Source organism: Dermacentor variabilis, chromosome 11 (genome assembly GCF_050947875.1).
Source record: "Dermacentor variabilis isolate Ectoservices chromosome 11, ASM5094787v1, whole genome shotgun sequence".
In the NCBI taxonomy this organism is placed as follows: Eukaryota; Metazoa; Arthropoda; class Arachnida; order Ixodida; family Ixodidae; genus Dermacentor; species Dermacentor variabilis.
The window spans coordinates 28,169,099-28,193,145 of NC_134578.1; the positions used below are offsets into that span (position 1 = coordinate 28,169,099).

General features: G+C 44.4%; 1 protein-coding gene and 1 pseudogene across 3 annotated transcripts in view; both read right to left on the bottom strand.

The window, feature by feature from the left end:
- LOC142563713 (ral GTPase-activating protein subunit beta) overlaps nt 1-20,386 on the bottom strand; it is a 61,336-nt gene extending 40,950 nt beyond the window's left edge. For all 3 annotated transcript variants that reach the window (XM_075674310.1, XM_075674309.1, XM_075674308.1), the window contains exons 1-12: nt 20,163-20,386; nt 19,295-19,493; nt 17,586-17,750; nt 16,423-16,656; nt 15,216-15,473; nt 10,913-11,083; nt 8,972-9,250; nt 7,501-7,799; nt 4,349-4,491; nt 4,159-4,262; nt 3,525-3,638; nt 1,040-1,162 (exon numbers count right to left, since the gene is read on the bottom strand). In XM_075674310.1, the coding sequence (XP_075530425.1) occupies nt 1,040-1,162; nt 3,525-3,638; nt 4,159-4,262; nt 4,349-4,491; nt 7,501-7,799; nt 8,972-9,250; nt 10,913-11,083; nt 15,216-15,473; nt 16,423-16,656; nt 17,586-17,750; nt 19,295-19,493; nt 20,163-20,366 (2,293 nt within the window). In that variant the 5' untranslated portion in view covers nt 20,367-20,386. The remainder of the gene's footprint in view (nt 1-1,039; nt 1,163-3,524; nt 3,639-4,158; nt 4,263-4,348; nt 4,492-7,500; nt 7,800-8,971; nt 9,251-10,912; nt 11,084-15,215; nt 15,474-16,422; nt 16,657-17,585; nt 17,751-19,294; nt 19,494-20,162) is intronic.
- Nucleotides 6,172-6,340, bottom strand: LOC142565076 (U2 spliceosomal RNA; annotated as a pseudogene).
- Nucleotides 20,387-24,047: the final 3,661 nt, after the last annotated feature.

Genomic DNA, 24,047 nt, shown 5'->3' on the forward strand with positions numbered 1-24,047 from the left:
AGAAAACTTTGGCTAAAGCTGTCTGGAAAGGCCAATTTCTGAAAAATAATTGAACAATGAATCCAATGCCCACCACTGCGCTGAAGGGCAGGGGACAAGACCCAAGGTGCCATGTGATATCGGCAGAGCAGCTCCAATATAAGAGGAGGCACGTGAGGAATTGTGCTTTACCATGGCCTCGCAACGTTTCATTTGCTTTCATCTCTGCTACTCATCACCAGGCCATTTTACACCCGCTGCAGGAAAGGACTCGACCAGTGATCTCGGATTGCTCCTGTCTTGCACCAGCTGACACAATCTTATGCTCGCAAGTTTCCTAACTTCATCACACCATCTCATTTGCTGCCTTCCCTGGCTATGCTTCCCTTCCCTTGGCATCCAGTCTGTAACTCTAACAGACCACCGGTTGTCTGCCCCGATCATTAGATGGCTTACCCAACTCCATTTCATTCTCTTAAGGTCAACTATAATATCAGCTACCCCCATTCACTGGTATTCTCTCTGCTTTTCTTACACTTTACAAGATATTGAATAAAGGGAAAATCAGACATCCACCCGTTTGTAGCAATTGCTACAAAGGAAAAAAAGATATTCTTCACGTAGAATCCTCCCTGGAATGGCACCTTATGGAATCTAGAGTGCAACCTAAATTTCGAATGGGAACATGGTAAACTACAAAGAACTTCAGCCACGCTATCCGTTATTCAACTGGCCCCCAGCTCCTACCCCGTTGCCCTACGACCATGTTACCGCCCTTTCAGGCTACGACAGCCTGAGAGAGAGGTCATAATCTGGCGCAGTCCGAAAAATCGGATGTTGACTGCACCGATAGTACTTTCAATGCCATCGATAGTAAAAGAAAGCTATAAATACTATCGACGATCAATTCATCAATAGTTTTGCATCGCTACCAGGTGTTCCTGTCCACTTTCCCAGTTTTGACAGAGCTGCCTTGGATACTCTGCTGAACAGTCTTATTCAACAAAGAGGAGGAAATATTGCTAGGCATCACTATATTATATTTTATGCTGTACCACACCTGAGCACAGAAGGTTAGAGTAAGTCATGCTGGCGTTGTCCTGGCCTCCGGCGGGTCCCGGTTGCGTGACCTGGTTGGCCTCCTCATATGCTGTTGCATCTTGGACGCAGAACAGCAGGCCACCTACAAATGGGGCAGAAGCCAACGCTACTTGTCCAGTAAAAGCAAACGCAGAACACCTAACAAAAAAGGCAGCTGAAAAATGTGCTTCGGCTGCTTTTGAAAAGCCCTATTCATCAAACAAAAGGCTTAGGCAACCCTCATGTTCTAGAATATTCCTCCCCTCGATGTTCCACCTCAACTGAGCAATGATGACTGCTAATGGAAACCCCTGTGAATCTGGCTGGCAACAGACACTGTTAATTAAACGTCGTTACAACGAAATTGCATACAACTTGAAAATAACTTCATTATTTTCAATATTCATTGTAAGCATACACGCTGATATGCAGGATACGAACAATAATAAATTACAAACATGCTTTGCACGATTGTTAGTACACAACCATACAATTGGCTTAATTATATGAGACAAACTCGTTGGCCTTGCTGGCTGTGTCTGAAGCAAACCACACAGCTGGACGTAACAGGCACATATGTCCAGAATATGTAATTATTTCAAGTTTCTCTTGCCGGGTACTCTTGCAAACCGATTTTTTCGATGCGGATGATGCTGCCCGTGGACCGGTACTATGCTAATACGGCCATCAGTCTAGCCAGCAAGTGTGACCTCTTGTTTGATTGCCGATGAGGGCTATTATTATGAACAGCTTCCTGCAATGGCTTATCGCCAGCCATTCCGCCAAGCAACAGCAAATTTTGGTCAAGGCAGTGTGCCTCGACCAAAATTGACCAAATTGACCAAATTTTGACCAAATGCAGCATGCCTATGCCACTAGGTCTAACAAGCGCTGCTTTATCATGAGTCGGCAAGTAAAGTAGTGGTCTCGTGCCGTCAACATGGCAGCAAATTTGTCCCCGGCCACCATGTTTGCGGCACCACACGCGGATCATGTGACACAAATTGAGCAGCAGGCAGAGCAGCGTCCGAGATTTTGCAGGGCTGTGGCAAAGTCCCAGTAAGTGAGCAGGTCCAAGAAATCAGAAAGACATGAATTTTAGGCAAATCTGTGAGCTCCCATAGACAATAGTACAAAAGCTACCTCTAGTAATCACTGTTGGAAGCTCTAGGAGTGAAACTACATTGTAATCTAGCATTCTCCCTATCTCTTTTTTATCTCGTAAAGTTACCTATGCTTGTACGATCTCTTCCCTGCTTTTTTTTTTTCCTTTTTACAGTTGTCTCCTGCTGATTTCTAACCAGTTAACAACCATATCAGCTTTGAATCCCAGTGCTTCTGGAAGGTGGACATTCTATACAAATAAAATGTGAAAAGAATGTTTATGGCAGCGTTACACCTCGACTGAAATGGCCACTGCATTTCGATGACGCTTTACAATGATTCTTGAAAAAAAGACTTTGTAGTCAGATGCTCAGCGTGACTAGGCAAATGCAGTGAAATGAAGGTGCATTTCCTAAGCAATAATAATAATATTTGGGGTTTTACGTGCCAAAACCACTTTCTGATTATGAGGCACGCCGTAGTGGAGGACTCCGGAAATTTTGACCACCTGGGGTTCTTTAACGTGCACCTAAATCTAAGCACACGGGTGTTTTCGCATTTGGCCCCCATCGAAATGCGGCCGCCGTGGCCGGGATTCGATCCCGCGACCTCGTGCTCAGCAGCCCAACACCATAGCCACTGAGCAACCACGGCGGGTCATTTCCTAAGCAACTTCTCTCGGGAATTGTTGAGGAGAGTTTTGGAACTGCAATGTCATCTTTAGTCAAGTGACAGCGCTGTGCTCTACTCAGTGGAGTCGAGGCAGATCTTCCAAGACGAAGCTTGTGTTGAGAATGCAGGAGTTAACAAAGTGAGCTTGAGTACATCACAAGGACCGTGCTGGATATCTTGCATGTTGAGGCGGACAATCGCAGTAAGTACGCATCTTGTCATGTAAGATGGAGGCCATTCTTTAGGATTTCTTGATGCACTCAATTCTGTTAACTTGTAACTGAAATGTTGCTCGAATGAATTTTGCAATATCATTGCAGTTGGTTATTGTTGAACTTCATCCATAGATTATGTGGTGTCTCAAGCGAAATTCAATTGAGAAAGTTAAACAAGGAAACTGAAGGTTGGCAGGATTTCCTTGCCACTAATAATCCACTATATCATGGCATTCAGTATTCAAGGCACAGGCCTGGTGTTCAGATTTTATGCATACACCACGCAATAGCGTAAAACTACATTCAGTTGATAAAACTGATTAAACTGACAGTAGACAGGAATTCTCTCATTGGATATATGTTTAGAAACCACCATGCCATGGCCTTCAATACGCAAGACACAGCCTTAAGCCACTTGATGAACCTCAGAAAACTAGCACGATTAAACAAAGCACCAGCAGAAAGTGGTCTTACCAAGCAACATCTGGGTGTTGGTCGAATCCGTTTCTATCTGCAGCGCTCCAATCAGCAGGTTCATAAGCCGCGCTCGCAGTGATTGAAATGTGATGGACTGGTTTGTGCCGAAATCTGCAATAATATTTTGATAACCTGCAATGAGCACACGGTCCACAGTTCCTTGTTTTTCATCTAACTGGCTTTAGAATGCAAACGGTATTCGTCATTGTCTGAACAGCATTGCTCATGCGATGTCAGGCTATTTGAGAAATGAGTCACATTTGAAAGCAGGATTACAGACAACTTATCACACACACACCACATTACGCAAAAAAAGTTGTTAGCCAGATGAACAACACACAAGTTCTGTACTTGGCAATATGACTGTCTGTGGACGACTGACAAATTTCTCAACTCCTTTTCCTTTTTCTTTGGCTTTTTTCCCTTCCACCTTAACAAAAGCACATTGGTCATCCCAGCAACTGCGAAGAAGTTTTCACTAGTCAAACAATGTTGTAGTATCGTCACACATTACTCAGCACCAGTTTTTTTTGTTCTTCCTTTATGCCAAGAGAGCGTAGGGAGTTGCATAACGTTTACTGCCACTCACTCAGCAGCAACCGAATTTTTTTATTGAGCGTGGCAAACTCACCTTTCAATGTAAGGTTCCCATAGTGCAACGGCAAAGGCAACATCGACAGCAAGAGGTGCGTTGAAGCCCAACGCAGTTCAACCTGGGGCACGTTGGAGAGAGACCTACCAGGACACAAACACAAAAGAAATGTGAACGATGCCACGTAGGTGCATATGGACACCACGGGAAACCAGCCATTTGCACTGACCTGATCTTGGAATCCTTATCGGCGCAGAAGACGGACTCAAGAGCCTGTAGGAAGAGCGGCAGCAGGACGTTGACTCCCTCCAGATCTTGGCGGAAGAGGTTGCACGAGTTGAGCAGGATGCTGGCCACCACCTGACTCCGCAGCTGAAGAAGCGCAATGGGGCACGTTCGTTTCATGTTCAGCATTTTGGATTAATGGCACATATAAAAGCACGCCTCGACTCGAAAGCTCCTCTTAGACTGATATGGCAAGAGGGCAATGAAACCTCTAGGATTACCCTCACTGAAGCATCATGTTTACAATTCTGTAATTCCACAATAAAAAATGGGTACAATTTTGTAAACCACGATATCTAAAAGGTATCTAATAAACGTCTAACAGATGTCTAAGAATGTCTAAAAGGAGGATCAGCATGTCTAAAGTAGACAGAACTGGTTGACTAACTGAATTCAAGCCTACAGAAAAGTGGAATGATAAGTCAAGCTAGATCAATAGACTATTTATCCAGAAATGCCACTATATTAGATTATTTATCCTGTGCGCCAATATATCACTTTATTGCGTAGAAAGTTGTTGCTGAAGGTTCCACTACTGCTCTTCAATTTGACCCACCCAACCAAAACAGACAAGCTGACGTAATCTCCACATGACCTCCCTCCATGCTGCTTTCAGCCAATCAGCCAGTAATGACGCCACATGAGAGGTGACATAGTTCACAAAAGGTCGTGCCACTTCGATTTCTTCATTTTTATAATTTTCTCATTTAGGAAAGGTTTGTGCTCACTAGAAATGATGAATCAGATATTACAGTAGCCTAATCCTTCAATCTGACTCTACTTAACGTTTTCCTTTAGTGTCCATCTAATGTCATATGTGTGTCCTGCAAACTAAATCCAGGTTTGGTCCGTAGGGAGTCCATGCATCATGATGTCATGACAGTTCGTCTCACTCCATTCTTGCAATTGTTGCGGCTACTGCACACACGCACAGCCAGAAGCAATTAGCAACAGAACTCTTGTTAACTTTGTTATTATCAGCAACATCACCATACCAAGCGTTATTGATTCACGATGTCAGCAAATTTCGCTGTGTCATCCCATCACAATAACGTCGATGATGCCAGGTCTGATGTTCAGCGACCAACTTTTGCTTCAAATTAACTAACCCCGAGTAGAACTTTTTGCTGGGCGAGTTGGTTGGGATCTAAAGAATACATTGTTGCGCCAAAAAAGGAAAATAAAGAGTTGGGAAGGAAGAGTACAAAACGACAGATTCGTACTCATGAAAGTACGAATACGAGTACGAGTACGAAACGACAGATTCAATCTGTCGTTTCGTACTCTTCCTTCCCAAGTCTTTATTTTCCTTTTTTGGCGCAACAATGTATTCTTTTGAACTAACCCTTTACCTCCCATAGACGAGCTAGGCATGTCCACTCGTGTTGCCCGCCAGCTACCATGGATGAGCTGAGCTAGTTCCTGGTAAAAAGTGTACAATTATATTGCCAGAGACAATCTCAGCATGTCCACATGTCTAGTCCTGTTCTTCAGTCACAAGTGGTGTGGCACAGAAAGAAATTTGAAATATAGGTGTATTTTTAGAGGCAGCAGGATGAAAAACGATGTTGCCGTAGCCAGGCCAGCACACTAAGTGAGGCCACGCTAATGTAGACCACAATAAGTGAGGCCTTTCCACATGATCAAACATGATTCCACATGGCAGTCGGCTGCGTCACAGCTGTCACAGGGCAAAAGTCACGTTTGGGACAGTCACATTTTACAGCAAAGCTGTATATGGCTCGTTTCAAGCAGATCAATGTCCGTAGAACAAAAACCGTGGGCCGATCCCGGCTGACTTGCAGCGGAGGTGAAACATGCTTCAAGCACTTCGCCAACTTGTAGAAATAAGTTTAATATCTTGGGTCCAAATAGAACCCGTATCAGGTATTAAGCTGATAAGAACAGATACCACACTTTGACCCATGTCAGTCATGTCTATGTTCGCACCACCCTCTCTTTGTCTGCGTTCCAAGCACTTGCAAATCTCCTTTCCTTTCCTCCCGCTCTCTCGTGGTGGCGGTCCTGTCAAAACCTCACACGTGTCTAGTTTCCTCCATCTCCTCAAGGCAGCCGTCCCTTCATCCACGTATATAAAGATTATGGTAAAGGAGTCCGTACCTATGTTCAAAATTCTGTGTCAGATCTGTGGCATATGATAAACAGCTTCGCTGGTCATCTACCTTCACAGAGTAGAATGGCTCATGATTTTTTTTTTTACTTTGTTGGCACTGAACAAGCCAACTTTAAGCAATGCAGCAAAGCCAACTTTTTTTTACCATTAAAAACATTTTTATGTGTCTTTCTAAATAAATATATCATTCTGAATGCATTTCTGGAATTTATTTAATATGCCGATTTTATCAAGCATATTCAGAAATCTGCATTTTTTGAACATTTTCCCGAACATGCCAGTAGTGTTTATACTATTCCAAAAATATGCATAAACACTGCTTTGAGAAAACTTTAAATTAAAATCTGGAGTATTACATGACAGAACCGAGATGTTATTATGAGGCGTGCCAATGTGGGAAGCTCTGGATTAGTTTCTGACCCCCTGCGTGTTCTTTAACGTGCACTTGAATCTAAGTGCATGAGCATTTTTGCATTTTGCCCCCACTGAAATGTGGCTGTGACGGCCGTGATACGAATGCACGACCTCTAACTCAGCAGCGCAATACCATAGTCACTAACCTAATGCAGCGGGTAACTCCTTTGAGTTTGATTTCAGTTTATGCATAAAAACAGACATTACAAAATGCGTGTGTATACAGAGGAGGGCGCCAGAGCAGTGATACTGAAAACGCGACTCTAGGTCAGAAATTAAAACAAAGCATCACAATTCCTATAGGTCGGCAACACAACAGAACATCAGTAGAACGAACTAATATCAAAGAGAACACAATAAACAGGAAATAAAGGTCATCAAACAACGCTACACTGGAATAAAATATAAGCATCAAGAAAATGGAAGTGGCAAAAAGCATATGCCTCTAGAAGAACCAGAGAGACTGACCTACAAGAATAAAGAAAAAAACAAACAAGAAACCAGCGGGGCAGAGTAAAGACCGAACTGAAGCAGAATGCAACAAGCACCTCGATGCTGCCGAGGCAGTGTTGCAGGGCGAGGTAGAACCGGGAGAAGTAGACTGGCAGGATCTCCTCGCCCGTACGCTTGGAGCAGAAGAGACGGCAGAGTGTGCCCACGGCTTCGGCCTGGCCGGCCTCAAAGCTCTCGACGCTCAGGCACGGCGGGAACTCGATGGCCTCGGGCATGCCCGGCAAGGACGTCGAGCCGCCTCCCGAGGCCGAGACCGCGCTGCGAGTGCTACTGCTTCCGCTACCGGCGGACTCGAGAAGTGAGCCCGAGCGTGAGTGCATGCTGCTTTCCGTGCCTGCACGTTCGTGTGAAGCGACGCCCGAGATGGTTATTTCATTCAAAAACATAGATGAGGGGCAATCGTAAAGTTTGTACTATCGGTACCACAAATTTGGAGCGATAGGCATCAAAATGAGAGCACTGTCTCTCTAGCTTTAGCGGAATATAAAAACCTTATGCATGAATGGATGCCGACAGGAGTCGAATTAACCGAAGTGGCACGCCTTTAAGTTCGAACGGAACAAATTTTTATTTCCTAGCAATGTATAGTTTATCACCAGGACATTCCAGTACGTTCGAATTCAGCGAAAAGTTTAATTAAGTGAGATTTTTTAAGAATAGTCAACTATACACTAGACGTAAAGGAAAATAATGAAAAAGCAAGCTATCAACTGCCACCAAAAGGGCCACCACATCTGCCTACTCTTTAAGAAGGCGGGCACAGAAACATTGTAATTAAAGATAGGAAGAAGGACAGTAATGCCGGAAGAAAGACGACAAAAAAAATCAAAGAAACAAAAGTAAAACAACAACAAATAATAGAGTATGATGTCCTATGAGAAATCTGCTAGGCCACATGGGAAGGTCGTCTTTGTGTTGAGATTCCTGCCTGTGAAAGACAAATTAACATTCTGATTGTCAAATTTCATTATGAATATCTTGGAAGCAAAGTGACATGAAGTGTCTTAATGAACAAACGTTCGTAAATTACATTGTTACGAGCACGGCATTCAAATACTATAATTGTTTGCACAATTTGTGTCTGTCAAGGAGTATAGACCCTGTGTGCAAACAACATTTGCATAGCCAGCATAGCCAGCCTTTTTATTCAAGCACCGATAGTGCAATGTTGAAGGCCCTCAAATTAAATTAATTTCCGATGTTTAATTCTGTGGTTTTATGCACCAGAACCACTATATAATTGTGAGGCACACTGTAGTAAAGGCCTGCAGATTAATTTGGACCACCTGAAGTTTGACCACCTGCCCCCATCGAAATGTGGCCACTGCACCCAGGATTTGGTCTCACACCGTTGGGCTTGGCAGTACAACGCCATAGTCCCTATGCCACTACACCAGTTGAAGGCCCTGCGCATATCTGCACTATCTGAAACTAGGTTTTTTACATTGTTCCACAATCTCATTGCAGTTGTCCCACGTAGGATTAATGTCCACCAGGTCTCCTCACCTTCAGCCTGAAGGAGGCCAGAATTGCCCTGCGCATCCAGTTCAGAGCCCACCAGTGCAGCCTCAAACAGCCACGCGCCGTACAGGTGCAGCACTGAGTTGCACCGCGGACGCATCGGTGCGGGCGTCGGCCTCAGCTGCTGAGACGCGGTGGTAGCTGGTGGTGTCGGAGGCGGAACCAGAGGGGCCGTGGCTAGCGACGCTCCCGTCGCTGCTGCAGGTGCCAAAGCCGATGCCGTACTCGAGCGGATGTTGGAGAACACCCCTGGCTTTGACATGCCTGGAGAGAAGAAGCCATCAACGGTGATGCATTTGTTGTAGTAGTCGTCAGAGTAGTAGTCGGTGGTCGTTCAGGAAGGCCCTGTCTTGTGAGGTATACAGTGCAGTCCACTTATAACGATATCACGAAGAATGAAAAATCCGATTGTTATAACCAATCAATGCTATATATGGACAGCCGTAAAAAAAGAAAAAGAGCTGCCAAACATGCCTTCGTAGCTCCGAAACCAAATTTGCCACTTACAATAAAGAATTGACGTTGTAGAAAGTAGGCTGTGAAAAATGAAACGTTTATTTATACCTTTAAACAGCGTGTCAAGCGTTAGGCGCCAAAACAGTCATAAATCTGCACTTGCTTTCGCGGAAGTTTCAGGTTCACAACCGCGGTGTGCATCGCGTCCAGCAGCTGCATGAACACTGACGGCTACAGTGTGCATGAAATCAACGGACAACTCTATTGACAACAGTGCACTTTACATGAACATTAGGGTCGGTGTCAAAGACGGGCCACTGTCAATCTCGTCGTCACTGCCGTTGCTGTCGCCGCCTCTGTCACACAACGCCACCGTCAGCCGCAACAATGATCGCCCTGTCGGATATTTTTTGCAGAACAAGGTAGCGCTACCTGCACACAGAAATTCCTCCATCAAAGCACCACCTATTTCATCGCCAGTAGTGATGTGCTCCCAGAGTTCGGTAACATCAGCGGCTGCCACCGTGTTGGTTTCACACATGGGGAGTTTCGCCCTGGCACACGAAGCCCGCCTTTTTCATTGATCGGCATGGTCATTGGTTTTAGACTTCATCATTATGGCGCTTGTGCTCTTCAGAATCCTCGATATCATTGACTGTACAAGTTAGTACTTTGAGTCGTGCAAAATTTGCAGTTTCATCTCAAGTGACACAGCTTTGCGCTTTGTCAGCGCACCTACCGCTAATCACTAGTCGGTAATTTGAGGAGTATCATGGAGTACGAGCTCTCAGCGGAGCAAAACTCATTTCGTTCTTGCAGTAGAGCGTCTAGAGTATATCAACTGACGATAAAAAAAGGAAGAAACACATGAGAGTACAAATATTTCAACAGCAGAAGTAGCTTCCATGTGCCCAATGGCTGTGTCCATAAGCAGGGGTTCATTCTAGAGGTACTAAACAGTGCAAACAAAACAAAAATAAAGGCAGAAAAACGGATGACACTAGTGCTTACAGTGAGAGACAGCACGCGTGTCCGTCAACCAACCAGTTCGATTGCAGATGGTATTGTGTGGTTTTACTCTGACTTTGAAAGGGAGACCTGGCGAAGCTGCTAACAGTAACACTGATGCATTCCGCAATATATTTTAAGGATAGATATCTAGAAAGTACACTAGTCTTAATGATTTCCACCAACAAGTAGACATACTTCATTACGTCTTAGCTTCCATCTCGCAACTTTAACATGTGTCCTAAAAAAATAACTGAAAATTTAATTAGTGACTCTCTTTTTCATTTGCAGTCTCCACCCTGCAATTTGCCGTGCAAGTGATCTCCACCTCTCCAGGTAATCCACCTGACCAGACTGAATTGCACTATATGCTCCAAGAACTTTCTTAAAAATCTGTTCAAACACGATATATGGGAGGCATGCCACCACCAGCTCGAAGCATAGACATCATCGACTACACACCTTTCAAATTTGAGATGGCAGTGATGCGTGTGGCCCCCCTCCTCTGGTGCGGGGGAGTCGTGGTTGTTCCGGACCCAGTGTTTGTACTCGCTGATCCGCTGCCCGCAGAAGAAGAACTGCTGTGCGATGTTAACTTCTGGTGGTCTTCGTCTGCCGCAACAGGGCTTATGCCTGGAGTGACAAAGTCACAGGGAGCACCAGGTTTAGAGGAGAGAGCACTGTTCTTTAATGGGAGTCCTCATCCCTGTCCAACCAAAATATTCTTTCTGAAATAGGAACTGTATAACCTAGTAAAGAAGCAATTTAAAATTGGGCCAGAAACTGCCTGCGTGGTGCTATCGGAAACGACCAAACCCACCTTTGCAACGTTTGTATGCTTTACAGCACAATACAAATGTACTGCGGCAGAGCTGACTTTAGGAACCATGCGGCAAAGATGACTGACTTTAGGTAACCCGAAGCTGACTTTAGACTGCCGTGGTGCAACAGATATTTGACCCTTTCTCATTTTTCTTGACAAGAAGTCGCGTGTGAATTAGATTTCTACTTTGTTTAGATGCTTTAATGTCATTTCTACATTAGTTTTCTACATCGGACATATAGAAATCGGGCGCATGTTTATCTCGGGGGGCCTGTTAGAATCGGGCAAATACTTCCAAATGAAACAGCAGTGTGTTTTTGTGTTTTTTCTGCGCCTTGTTTAATTTGACCGGCTGAATAATTCAATCAATCTCGTTGGTCCCATCAAGGTCTCATGAATGGAAGTCAACTGTATCATGAATACATCACAATGACCATGGTGAAGAGATCCACGTTACCATAATGTTGACGTGATTACATCAGAATGATGGTGTTTATGTCCTTTATCATCATCAGCACAAGACCCTCAGAAGCAACAATGAAAATCATTATTTTTATGGCTGCGAAAATGAGGTGCTATGGTAGTAATGTTTATTGTTATGACAGTAGCACAATGATGGTAACCAGTGCTTTCTGTTTCTCTCACCCAACATTTGTGCTGTTTGATGTATGCTTGTATACTCTACTTCCATTAATTTGACCTTGATGGGACCGACAAAACTGATCAAATTATCCAGCGAGTCAGATTGAACAAGGTGCAGAAAAAAACGCTAACACAACGCTGATTCATTTGGTTCACTCTGTGTGTCCAAAGTAAAAAAAAAAAAAACTAAAGTAGAAATGAAACTATAGCTTTTAAAGCCTAAATTAAACACGCACCCATTTTTTTAGCACGAAAAATGGGCAAGAGTCTAACGTGTTGTAGAAAGCTGACCGGTTTCTTAAAATCAGCTTCGTCGCAATACAACTGTGTTATGGGGTAAAGCATACAAATGCTGCGATTGCAGTTTTGGTATCTGATTGCACAGTGCAGGCAATTTCCGACCCAGTTTTCTTGGGGAAAAAAACAAAGGCGTGCGTTAAGCGATATTCACACTTCACCCGGTGATAAGAGGTGGGGCCATCTATGACGTTTCTGGTGAGACTCCTCCCCTGTGAGCACCAAGGGTTGCGTGCTCCCTGTACGGCAAGCAGATGCATGTGTGAAGGCTTCTCCCTCTCCCTGGGGATGGGGGAGTATTTGCAGCTCTTGAGCAAATGCTCCCCCATCCCCACGGAGAGCTCTACGGGGCTACGCCGCCTGACGTAGTGGTCCCTTGGTGCACTCTCAGTGCTGCAGGGAGGTGAATTTCTCCTCCATGTGAATAGTAATTTAAGGATTAGGTAAATACCATAACCAGACATTGTGAGCGACGGTTATTGCTAGCAAACCTTCCTAGGGCAGGCCGAAAATAGTAGTTTTCGATGAAAGGTGGCACGTCTTTAACACATTTAACACATTCTGCCGAGACAGACGCTGCCACAGAAGCGCTCGCTATTGAGGTCACTATATGGGTCCAGTGCATGTGGGAGTTTTGATAATCACAGTAGAATCTCTAATTTGAACACGCTTAATTCAAACTTTCGTTTCATTCGAAGTGATGCTGTGGTCCCATCAAAGTTATATGCATTCCAATGGGCGAAAACGACCAGTAATTCGAACGTGAAAGCATTTGCAATGGTTCATTCGAAGATACTGCGCTCCCACAATGCTCCCAGCAGCGCACCAAATCACCAGCAGATCCACTGGCAGCAATGCTAGACTTAGCTACTTCGACGTTTGTTACCAAACTTCTTGCTGTTCGGTGCCGTGTTTTTCATTAAAACAATTCGCCGCTGTTAGCAAAGGCGCTGACTCTGTCTTTCTAATCCTCGCCAATGGCTTCGAAGCGCGGAAAGCATAACGCTTTGCATAACGCCGGTTTCCGAAAGTCAGCTTCGCCCCTATACAGTAGCGATACGCGGTGAAGCATACCAAAAGTTAGAAGGGCAATTGTTACGGGTCGTGGTATTTTCTTTTATTATACACACGTGCACCCACCAGTCTCTTATCACAGTACAATTACCAATATGCCTATTAAGTGTACTGGCAGGCCTTTAGAGCTATTCTGGACGTGTCTGTGGCGGTTTGAGCCCTTGGGGGCAGTAAAAGGCATGCATTCGTTTTTTGGGGCCACCAGATTTTTAGAACGTTTTCGCGGCCCCTAGGGAGTAAGTAAAATCGGACATTAACTGTAATTTGTAAATACGTGTGAATAAATCTTGTGGAACTTCCCACCCATGTTTTAGCTCAGTGCACATGCGTCCCTGCAGGTAAGTCCTCCATTCAATTAGCTTCTTTTAAACCGAACTTCTTTTAATTCGAACAAATTTTCAGGCCCCTTCGAGTTCGAACTATCTGGATTCTACAGTATGACGAAAAAAGGAAAATATGACAGTCAAGAACTTATTAATTTACACAGTTTAACGTCGCATGTAGATTTGTGTAAATATAAATTTTTGGTTCAAGGCAAAATGTAAATTAATAGTAATTAGTGTAAAATAATTTCAAAGCGAACAGTTCAAATTGTGGGATTTACCTCACACCTAGGCCTCAGAGCTAGATGTTGACGAATCTGAAATAATGTTAGTTCTTTACTTGCCAAAAAGCAAGCAGGTTCATCTCTGGAATCAGCTTATATTCAAAGTGCCATTGTTCAGATATTTTCATGCAAAAATGCAAGTTCAGAATTTCGTACAACTCCAGGAACAAGAAGATTTGTTTAGGGCCTCTTGCTCACTGTTAGACTTCTGTCGACTTAAAATTTTATGGTCGTTTGAGGTCACCGGTGTGTTTCACATTCGCCCATCATGCATCATTGCGATGCTGTGAAGTTGGACTTCGAATGCATGACGCTAGCACTTTACGCTGTGTTGCACAAATTCAGCTTGAGCTTAGCCTTTTCTATTCTGCAAGTGTACAGACAATCTTGGTAGGCACACTAGCCACTTTCGCAGTCCTCAGTTTAGCCCATGCGTATGGCCTGGGACACAATTACCAATGAGTGTCAGACTTCCTGTGATGTTTTGAAGTACACTGCCACATCTGCCTTGGCTGTCGGGCCTAACCAGGGCAGTTTCACTGGGTGTCAGCCACCGAAAATACGGTTCAGTGCCACGTAGACACAAATCTATTCACAGTCACTGTAAATAGTATGGTTGAATAATCAAGCAGACGCAGAAATCAGCATGCATCTGACAAAGAATTCTTGCCTTGGCTATAAGCTACCGTATTTACTCGAATCTAACATGCACTTTTTTACCATAAGACGGGTCCAAAAATTGTGTGCGCATTAGAATCGAGCATGACCCTAAATCTGCGTTACCATATCGCCATCAGCATTTCAATATGGCCAGCTCATACACGCTTCGAGCCCAGCTGTCGTAGCTTCATCCGTGTGCTGCAGTATGTGTGCTTAGGTTAGTCTACTGCACATCTTCAAATTTTTTGTGTTTGCTCTATCAGCATAGAAGTGCCGTTTGTGAAGACATGCAGAGTTCATAACGACGCCGCTTTTAAAAGGAAAGTGCTCATGCGTGCGGAGACGAACGAAAATTGGGCCGCATCATAGGCGTTCGGAGTTCCCGAAACTTGCGTGCGGGATTGGTGCAAACAGGAGAGGTGTTCTGCTCCAGTGGCTGCTGTGTATGGCTTTGGGGCTATGATAGATGTCGTAGTGGAGGGCTCTGGATAAGTATGTGCACACAAATGTAAGCACACGTGGGTTATTCTTCTTCGCCTCCATTAAAATGAGGCCGTTGTGCCCGGGAATCAAGTCCATGATGTCGCACTCAGCAGCCAAACACCATAGCCACTGAGCTACCGTGGTGGGTGGCTGTGAAGCAGAAGACAGCACCCACGTACCCAGAGTGGCATCAACGAGGGTGGCAATGCCCATCATGGCTCTGTGGAAGATGTGGGGCAGCGCGGCCAGGCACGGGTTCTGGAACGGGTCGACGATGGAGTCACTGGCCTCCAGGAGGCTGTAGAACCCCGGCGTCTGGCTGACGATCTCGGGACGGCACAGGTCCACGGGGTTGCCGAGCACGTGCAGGAAGCGGTACCACGCCTGTGCCAGCTGCTCGCCACTCAGTTCCGCGGCGAGACTCACCGCCTCGTCTTCTGCATGACAACCATGAACAAAGCTCATGGAGTTAGTCCGTTGGTACACAAAAAATGATGACTTGCTCTAGCTCCATACGTGAACATCCACAGGGAGGCGGCAGCTGCACCACAGATGACAGACAACACAACGACCTTACCCAGCTTTAGAACATGGTGTCAAGAGAGATTTAGATTGTCCGTAAATGTATTACCGTTTATGGAATAGTGGGTAGTCAGAGTCATGGATGGCAGTGGCCATGCTGGTAGTGGCATCTCGTGACGCTTTGTCCAACCACAATGCATTGAAAATGTTAATGATTTTTCACTCCCGAATCCACATGAGGAGTTAAATAAAAGACAATTAGTCACTGCAATAAAATATCTGTGGATTCTATGTTTAAACTCTGTGCCACAAGATGGCGCCAACAGCGCAGCCGCCCATGTATACGTCTCCGGTGACCTGGTAACCTTAAACTGCAATACATTTACAGACAGGTTGAAACTTCCTAACGTACAATATCTTTGCCTATCGCTGAGATATAATACAAACTAACCATTTCACAACCCACACTGAGAGACTCCTCAGCCATACAGAAGCCTCGCCCATTGGGCTATTGGGGGTTCCTACTAGTCCACGTCGTTCATGAAGCATAGGTCTAAAAATTACATTTTTTAAGTGCTCTAAGCTCTATGCTTTTTACTGTGCTCTAGCCCTCGTACTCAGAAATGCATCTTAACTTGAAGCCCATGCTTGGCTTGATCTAAATGAAGCTTGGCATGAACGTACCGAAGACACTCTTTGCATTTCCTTCCGCGCATTCACGACAGGCGTCATTTAAATCAAGTCAAGCACGGGCTTGAAATTAAGATGCATTCACAAATGCGGGGGTTAGCTTATTACAATAATTTTTTTAAGCAATCACGGCTGGCAAACATTTAGTTGAGGATGTGACAAATGATGGCTCACCCAGCTTGAGTTCTGGGTAGTGGTGACCATACATGAGGCGCAACACTGCGGCTGTTAGGACAAGGTTGATGCGGTTCCACTGCTCAACGAGCGCCCCGCGGTGCCTCCAAGTGCAGCACAGCTCGCGGAACGTCTTCCACAGGTTGGGTGATGGGAAGCAACGGCTGCATGCCAGCAGCCACACCTCGAACAGAGCCGTCAAGATGCGCTCGCACATGTGGCTACCCATGTCGTCTGCAACGGCCAGACGCAATCCCAGTCTGTCATAATGTGAATCATTCAGATGTACACCATGAAACCTAAAGACTCTGGGATGCAGGCCTGACTACCTTTAGAGTTGAACTTCGTTCAAACGAAGTTGCGCCCAACCAAAAACACCTTTATTATTTCCCATATTCATTATAAGCATATATTAATTATGCACTGATATTGGTGAGATGCATATTTAGATTTTTTTCATTATGTCCAATAATTTGTTAAATCCATGTTCATTATATCAATGCGCAACTGTACCTCACCGTCCATGTGACACGCAATTTCTCAACAGCAACAAGAACACTTTGCTTTCACATTACGCAGAGTTCCTGTAAAGTGAAATGGTGACAAAAAAGATTGATAGAAAGATTACCCATATAACTAAGCTAATTGAACCAAGCAATGAGATCTAACATCTGATACCAGCACACAGCCTATGAGAGAAGCCACAGTGGAAGATGAGCTTCGGATTAATTATAGACCACAGAGGCCTTTTTAACGTGCACTAAAATCCTAGCACGTGTGTTTTCTGCCTTCCACAACCACTGGAATGTGGCCACAAAGGCTTGGAATGGAACATGCTACCTAGCGCTCAGCAGCAAGATGTTATAGCTGCTTGTAGAAAAAAAATTTCTGGTGTTTTGCATTACAAAAACATGATCTGATTATGAGGCATGCCATAGAGGGGGACACTCCGGATTAATTTTAGACCACCCGGGGTTCTTTGACATACGCCTAAATCTACATTACACGAGCAGTTCTTTTTTAAATTTCATCCTTATCGAAATGTGGCTGGCATTCCCGGGATCGAATCAACAACCTCGTGCTCAAGCAGCGTAACCGTGGCAAGTTGGCTAGCCACTAGGCTACCCCTGCAGGTAGTGCAGAAAAATAAATGGAAATAAAACCTTTTCTGGATGGTGGTGCCAATAAAACATCGTTGACAGCCAGTAGGAAGCGAAGGATCTCATCCCACGTCTCCTTCTCAATCTTTGTTGACTCCTGGGCGACTGTCTGAAGCCTTCTCAGCACCTGGTGGCAGAGCACTGCCTGGCGACTGATCATGTCGGTCTCTGAAAGAATGGACAAGGTTTAAGCTCTTTTCAGAAGGGACCGTATCCTTCAACTTTTCTGCACGACCAAAACGCTTCAACATTGCAGACAAATAACGAGAGGAGGCCCCGATTGTTCACTTGAGATTTCCTAAGGATGATGATGATGTGTTGTGTTTTGTGGCGCAAGGGCCAGGTTTGGCCAAAGAGCGCCATGACACGTGGAGGAAAGTGGACGAAATGATGTGCAGTTGAACAAGGCAGCAAACAGCTCGGACTTTTTTAAGCCCACAGAATATGTTAGGTGCAAAAGAAAAAAGCGCTAACAGCATGGCAGTTATGGCAAGTTGGCTGACCTTGACCTCTCTGCCAACAGTGAGTTTAAGCTCAAGACATGTTCTAGCCTTTCCTGGAAGTACAAACACTAATTGATCTAATTACTCTAAATTAGTTTGCTCTAATTGCTGGGCATCTGTGTATTGTTCTAGCTCATGTATCATAATGTGTTGATGTGCTTTTGTATTATTTACGTTTGATATACATCTGTTCATACTCGCACATTTTTTGTTTTTATTGTTATTTTCTCTTTTCTTTTCTTTCTTTTTGTCTTTTTCTTTTTTTGTGTGTATTTCTGCTTAGCATGTCCTTATATCAGTTCTACTTTTAGACCTGTTTGTTAATCTCATGATACTGCTTTATTTTGCTGCCATGTAGTAATTCCTTTCACCACCTAACATAGACCAAAGGTCCCAAAACAGTCTTTGACTAAGGGACCTCCTTTTGTATTTCATATCTGTCAACACATGTAACCACTTTGAAGCAATAAACTTTAAAATTGGCCCCGATTGTGGACAACATAGTTCAGCATCTGACCAGCCTGCCGACACGGAACGAGCGGCCAGCGTAACTAGCCCAACAATAATGAGTTAATAAGGAAGGCAAATGTCGAGAGATAACTTTCTGGTATGCTTGCTAAGATACGCTGCAGGGACCATTTTTGGTTAGCTCTACTGGCTAGTGCAGCATGACAGATGCAGCTGCTGTGACATACAGACATGTCAGAGTCTACTTGGCAGGTAATCTTCAGCCTCACCACGGTACGAGACAAGAGACACACTAATTTATTCCTTTACACTGTACATATGGTTACACGATCAGATGCACTGTGGCCAGCATCATGCGAAACATTGTCTAGTACTGAAAAGTACTCTTTTTTTCTTTCTTTTGCACAAATGTGCTGTTGGGCTAGTTGGTTAGACATAGAAGTGCTCTACCTTGCCTTGTCTATTTGGTTGTCCAAGGTTTTTTTTCTTTTTTTATTTTTGGCTGACAAATATCACTATGCTTTTTTTTTGTCCTGAACTTCTGCGCTAATTCTCTCACATAGCCCACTGAGTTAGGGTAGAGGAATGCCATGCACGGTGCATGTGGAAACACAGGCTCTCTTTTGCCATCTGAAGTAGCTTGTAGGTGGGCGGGACACGACACTGATGTGCAGTTGCAGTACTGTCAGTACTCAGTACGCGAGGAAAGTACTGCATTACTGTCATCACTATGAAACTCACGGCTGTCCTCGCGAGGCTCGAAAAGGTTGTACAGGTGGCGTAGCATCCTCCTGAAGTACTGGTTGGCATCGTCTTGGACTGGCTTGGGAACGCACGGCTTCGGCTGCGTCAGGGCCTGCATCCACTCGCAGTAGACGTGGACGCAGTCCCGGATGGCCTCGTGCTCCGTGAGTGGTAGCCGTAGCCCAAAGCAAATGACCTGGGAGGAAGGTGCTCGATCGTCAACTCTAATCTGCTTGTTCCATTTCAAACACATGTCCATTTGCCACTTGTCAGCACCCAATTTTCGACAGTGCTGACAACTGTTAACTGGAGTATCAACACATTTCGGTACAGATTTTGAGGATGTATTTCTAGAAACTGGTGCTAAGCTGAGGATTTAAGCTAAATGTTCTAGAACTGGTACAGCGTAGCATACAAAGGAAGAAACAAGAAACAGTTCTAGAACAAGAAACCAGGCCTAGAATGCAATACCAACCCGGCCAATCCTCAACCCTAGTGAAGCTAAGTGAACCTTGCCTTGCTACTGCATGGCTTTAACTGTGCAATTAGGGCATGTGCTCCATGGTTATATAATCATATGTTAATTAGCTATATTTGTTAATTAACTAGCATCCCTTTGCAGTTTGTCTTGCAAGTAGTGTCCATTGATCCAAGTAATCCAGGTGATGTGACAGAATTACAATATCTACCGCAGGAGATCTCTAATAAGTCTGTTTTCATTCAACCAGTTCCCCCTTTATATATGTGCCTTTTTCCAACAAACTATTCACGAAAGTCGGTGCTTGTGTGGTTCCCTTCCTGTCCATATCTGCAGTATTGCACTGTAAGCTTCAATATCCCGTGCGCTGCACAGGTCATTGCGTACCTCCATGCACCAGTTGACCTCAATATCAGACACCAGAGTGCTTGGTTCACACTTGGCAATGTTGATCCCCAGGTTGCTCGCCAGTGAGTGAAGAACAGCGGCGACAACATTGCGGCCGGCTGCACACGGAAATTTCTGGAGCACGCTGGTGCTGCGCTCCTTCGCATCTTCTGTGACGGGCAGCACGAGCCACTCTGAGTACATTCTGGAAGAGGAAATGAGTGAAAACTTGTGACAGAAATCATCGAAGGTGTTCGTCAGAGTCAGCGACAGCTTTGTTCTCTAACCTCCTGCGCATCCCCATGCCATCCGTGAATAACGAAACGTTATGAGCACGCCAACAGACACATGAAATTGGCAATCTAGATACCAACCACAAAGTAGAAATGATACCACGATGCTATATAGTACCTTGTTGCAATCACAGCACCCCATTTGAAACTCAGTAGCAACCCCCACTATACCTAGTACCCTGGCTACAACTTCCTAGTAATACCTTTCCATCAAGCAGCCATGCTAGACTGTTGCAGATAGGGTGTTCGCATTTGGCACAGGCACTCCTCATCCCTTACTCTCCTCTTCCTGCACATCTGTGCTTTCTCTCTCAAATCTTTACTTTCCTCCTCGTCACTCATGTTACCCTCTCCAGTTTTTATCGTGCAAGATTGGCCAATGTCCATTTAAAGTGGGCAAAGTAGCTAAAGAAAGCTATCACTCTAAAACACATGATCGTTAAAGGAGTACTGACATATATTTTGAAGGTTGCTTCTCGCATTTAAAAGGATCACACATAACAAGTACAAAGGTTGAGAAACATGAGACATCTTATTTGAAACTACAGCCACCTCAAAATGCCAGACCTCGGATCATCATTATTGTGACATCAGGATACAGAGCTCAATATACCAACATCATCTAGCAATAGGGCTACATGTGATGGTGTTGTTCGTAGCGCTATAAAAAACAAGAAGAGCACTGCGCACATTTATTCTGGATGTGCTCGTGTGTGGCAGCCACAGCAATTGCAGTAACATAGCCAGGCACTGTATTGTGACGCATTTACATTTACACCTCCCAGGTAATAAAAGCAAGAATGGCTTGTAGAAATAAACACAGCAAATTATTTAGGGCACTCTGGAACCTGCCAGGGCACTTCTTGAGATTTTAGAGTATTTGGACCCTCACACAATGTAAAGCAGTGACAACCTGAATGTGTTGAGTCAGTACTTCTTTTAAAATAAACAGAAAACTTTCCTTTACATAACGAAAAGAAACTGACTTCTTCTGTAACTCCTAGTCAATCACTGGAATTAGCAGCAACAGGTTAGAAAACAAAGAAGTATTGGAAATATCAGGCAGTTACATATGAAATAACTTGGAAATTAAAGCATTAAGTATTCCTTTCTTTTTTCCTTTGCAACAATGAAGCACCTGTTATGCTTTCTATAACGCATAAACTAACTGCAAGGCATCAGAAAGCAAAGCTTGCATTAATCCTTGCTATTCAACAATTCATTTTCTTGGCATTTACAAAAATGCTGGACCAGAAGTTAGCAGAGGCTGTCTGTCTTGTGTGCTAGGTGCAGTGATTCAAATGTGAACAGTTCAGCGCGTGACTTTTGCACAGCCCAGAAGAAATTAGAAGGCATAAAAATGTGTGACCAAGTCCTACTGATTGAAGTGACATCCAGTGGATATCATGTGAACATCCACTGCCATGACATGGATATCCATCGTGTGGAGGTCCCACTCCCAATCATTTAGATGCACTTTCAGGGTTCCATGTCCACAAGGACACATTTACGGACATCACACACGCATTTTATGGACATGTCAGAGCCTTTGCCATGCCTGCTATGTATGTATATTCCATTCATAGTGCATACTGTGTGACAGCCTTCCGCCAAGCACAAGTGGCATAATGAACCAGCTGAAGTTTCCAAAGTAAATTACATAAAAAATTTGCTAAGTATGATGTGCACACAAGCCACAGATTTGATAGCTTTGGATTGTAATTCTAACTGACAAGAAAACATAATTCACTAACAAAAAAAAACTCAAAGACAAAGCTTTTTGAAGGACTATCTATTCATGTGTAAGCCAAAAATGGCTCTTGTGCAATATCCTTGGGACATTTGTGGTGGGATATTGAAAAATGCACATCCAGCAGATGTCTTATCTGTCTCCAAAACAGAGCACGGACGTCGGTACATGATCTGGACGCCCTACGGATGAAGTGTTTTCACTGTGTTCTTGTGCCCATGACACAAGCAGTGTCATGGACACTGCTTGGCCGTACATCTACCATTGGGCATACATCTAGGTGGCCTTTGCTTTTTGCTGGGCTGCGCAAAATCCATGCCCTTTGCTTTAAACATATGAATGACTGCAGATAGCACAAACATGCCCGCAATTCGTAACTACACAATGCTACTAATTCTATTTTTGCTACACTAGGCCCCCGCTAGCATGAACAAGCAATTTGAATGTACTTTTGCAAACACAAGTAAGGCCTGTAGTGACTTCAACAGCTGTGGTATAATAAAGCATGACGCTATTTAATCCCCAAATATCAGCACAGTTGCTGTGTTAGACCCCCGCTGAAAGGTCTACGTACTGTCACGGAAGCACATGGCACTCATGGTGTATATTTTTGGATGCCAGTGCAGGAGACCTCCTACCTAGAGTAGAACGGTGGCTTAACCCGGGACACTGCTTCGCAAATAAACGTGTATTCCTCCTCCTCCTCCAGTGCATGAAAACCACCACTGCCAGTCACAACCTGCTAGCACATGCTAAAGTAGTACGTTCAAACATGAACTTCTGGAAGATACCAAGTCCCAAAATATACCACGTAGTATTGAATTAGTTATTTTGGTTACTTTGGGTTTTAAGCTCAAGGCAATGCAGATGGCTGACGGAGAATGTGGTCGAAGTAAGCATGTGCTCTCGTCAGCACCTTACAAGTGATTGCTGTGACTGAAATAATTATACAATAACTACAACCATAGGTCAGCACACTCACTCATGAGTGCAGTGGCTCCTATTTGGTCTTTGCTGATTTCACAGAGGTGGGATAGAGTGTGGTGAGTGAGTGAAAAAAAGATCGAACTGGACGAGGGTATCAACAGGGATGAGTGTCAGTGAGTTTGAGTGGATGTGAGTGACTGTCGGCAAGTGTGTGCGGTGGACATGAGTGCTAACATGACTAAGTGCCCGTGAGCCTGGGTGGAAGTAACTGTGAGCATTGACTGGTGCTGGAAAGGGTATGTGAAGGCGAGTATGAACGCGAGTGAGCGCTGGCAAGTATCTGTGGACAGGAGCAGCAGCGTTAGTGAATGCTGATGGCTGTGAGTACACATCAGTGTGAGTGAGTTTGGTCCAAAAAGATTTTGGTGCAAGAGTATCCACTTATTGTGCCGACCTACGACTACAACGCAGCATGTTGGAAATATGCCAGGGGATACAAAATCCCAGAGTTGCAATGAAAGATGATGCTCTGCAACTCTAGCTTCAATGGGTTCATGTCTAATGACACAGCATCCCAACTGTTGCTTACTGCAATAACAAATTTCATTAACATCAGGTTTATGTTTAAGTGCGACAAATTCGACACTCGTATATTAACGCTGGAGTTAGACGCACCCTTGCAAAAACGATAGAATAGCGGCTTCTTGCTGAAAACAAGCATTTCGAAGGATCCAGAGCTTTGTGAAGCTGTGTGTAGCGTACAAGGATAACTGCATGAGGCGACGATCTTAGCTCAACTTTTCATTAACCTGAGCTCGCATGGCTCATGGAAGACAGAATTTTGTTGAATCGCATTAACATCAGAGTTGCAAAGGCAACGTTACCGCGAACGTGCCAACTCAGAGTCGTCAAAGA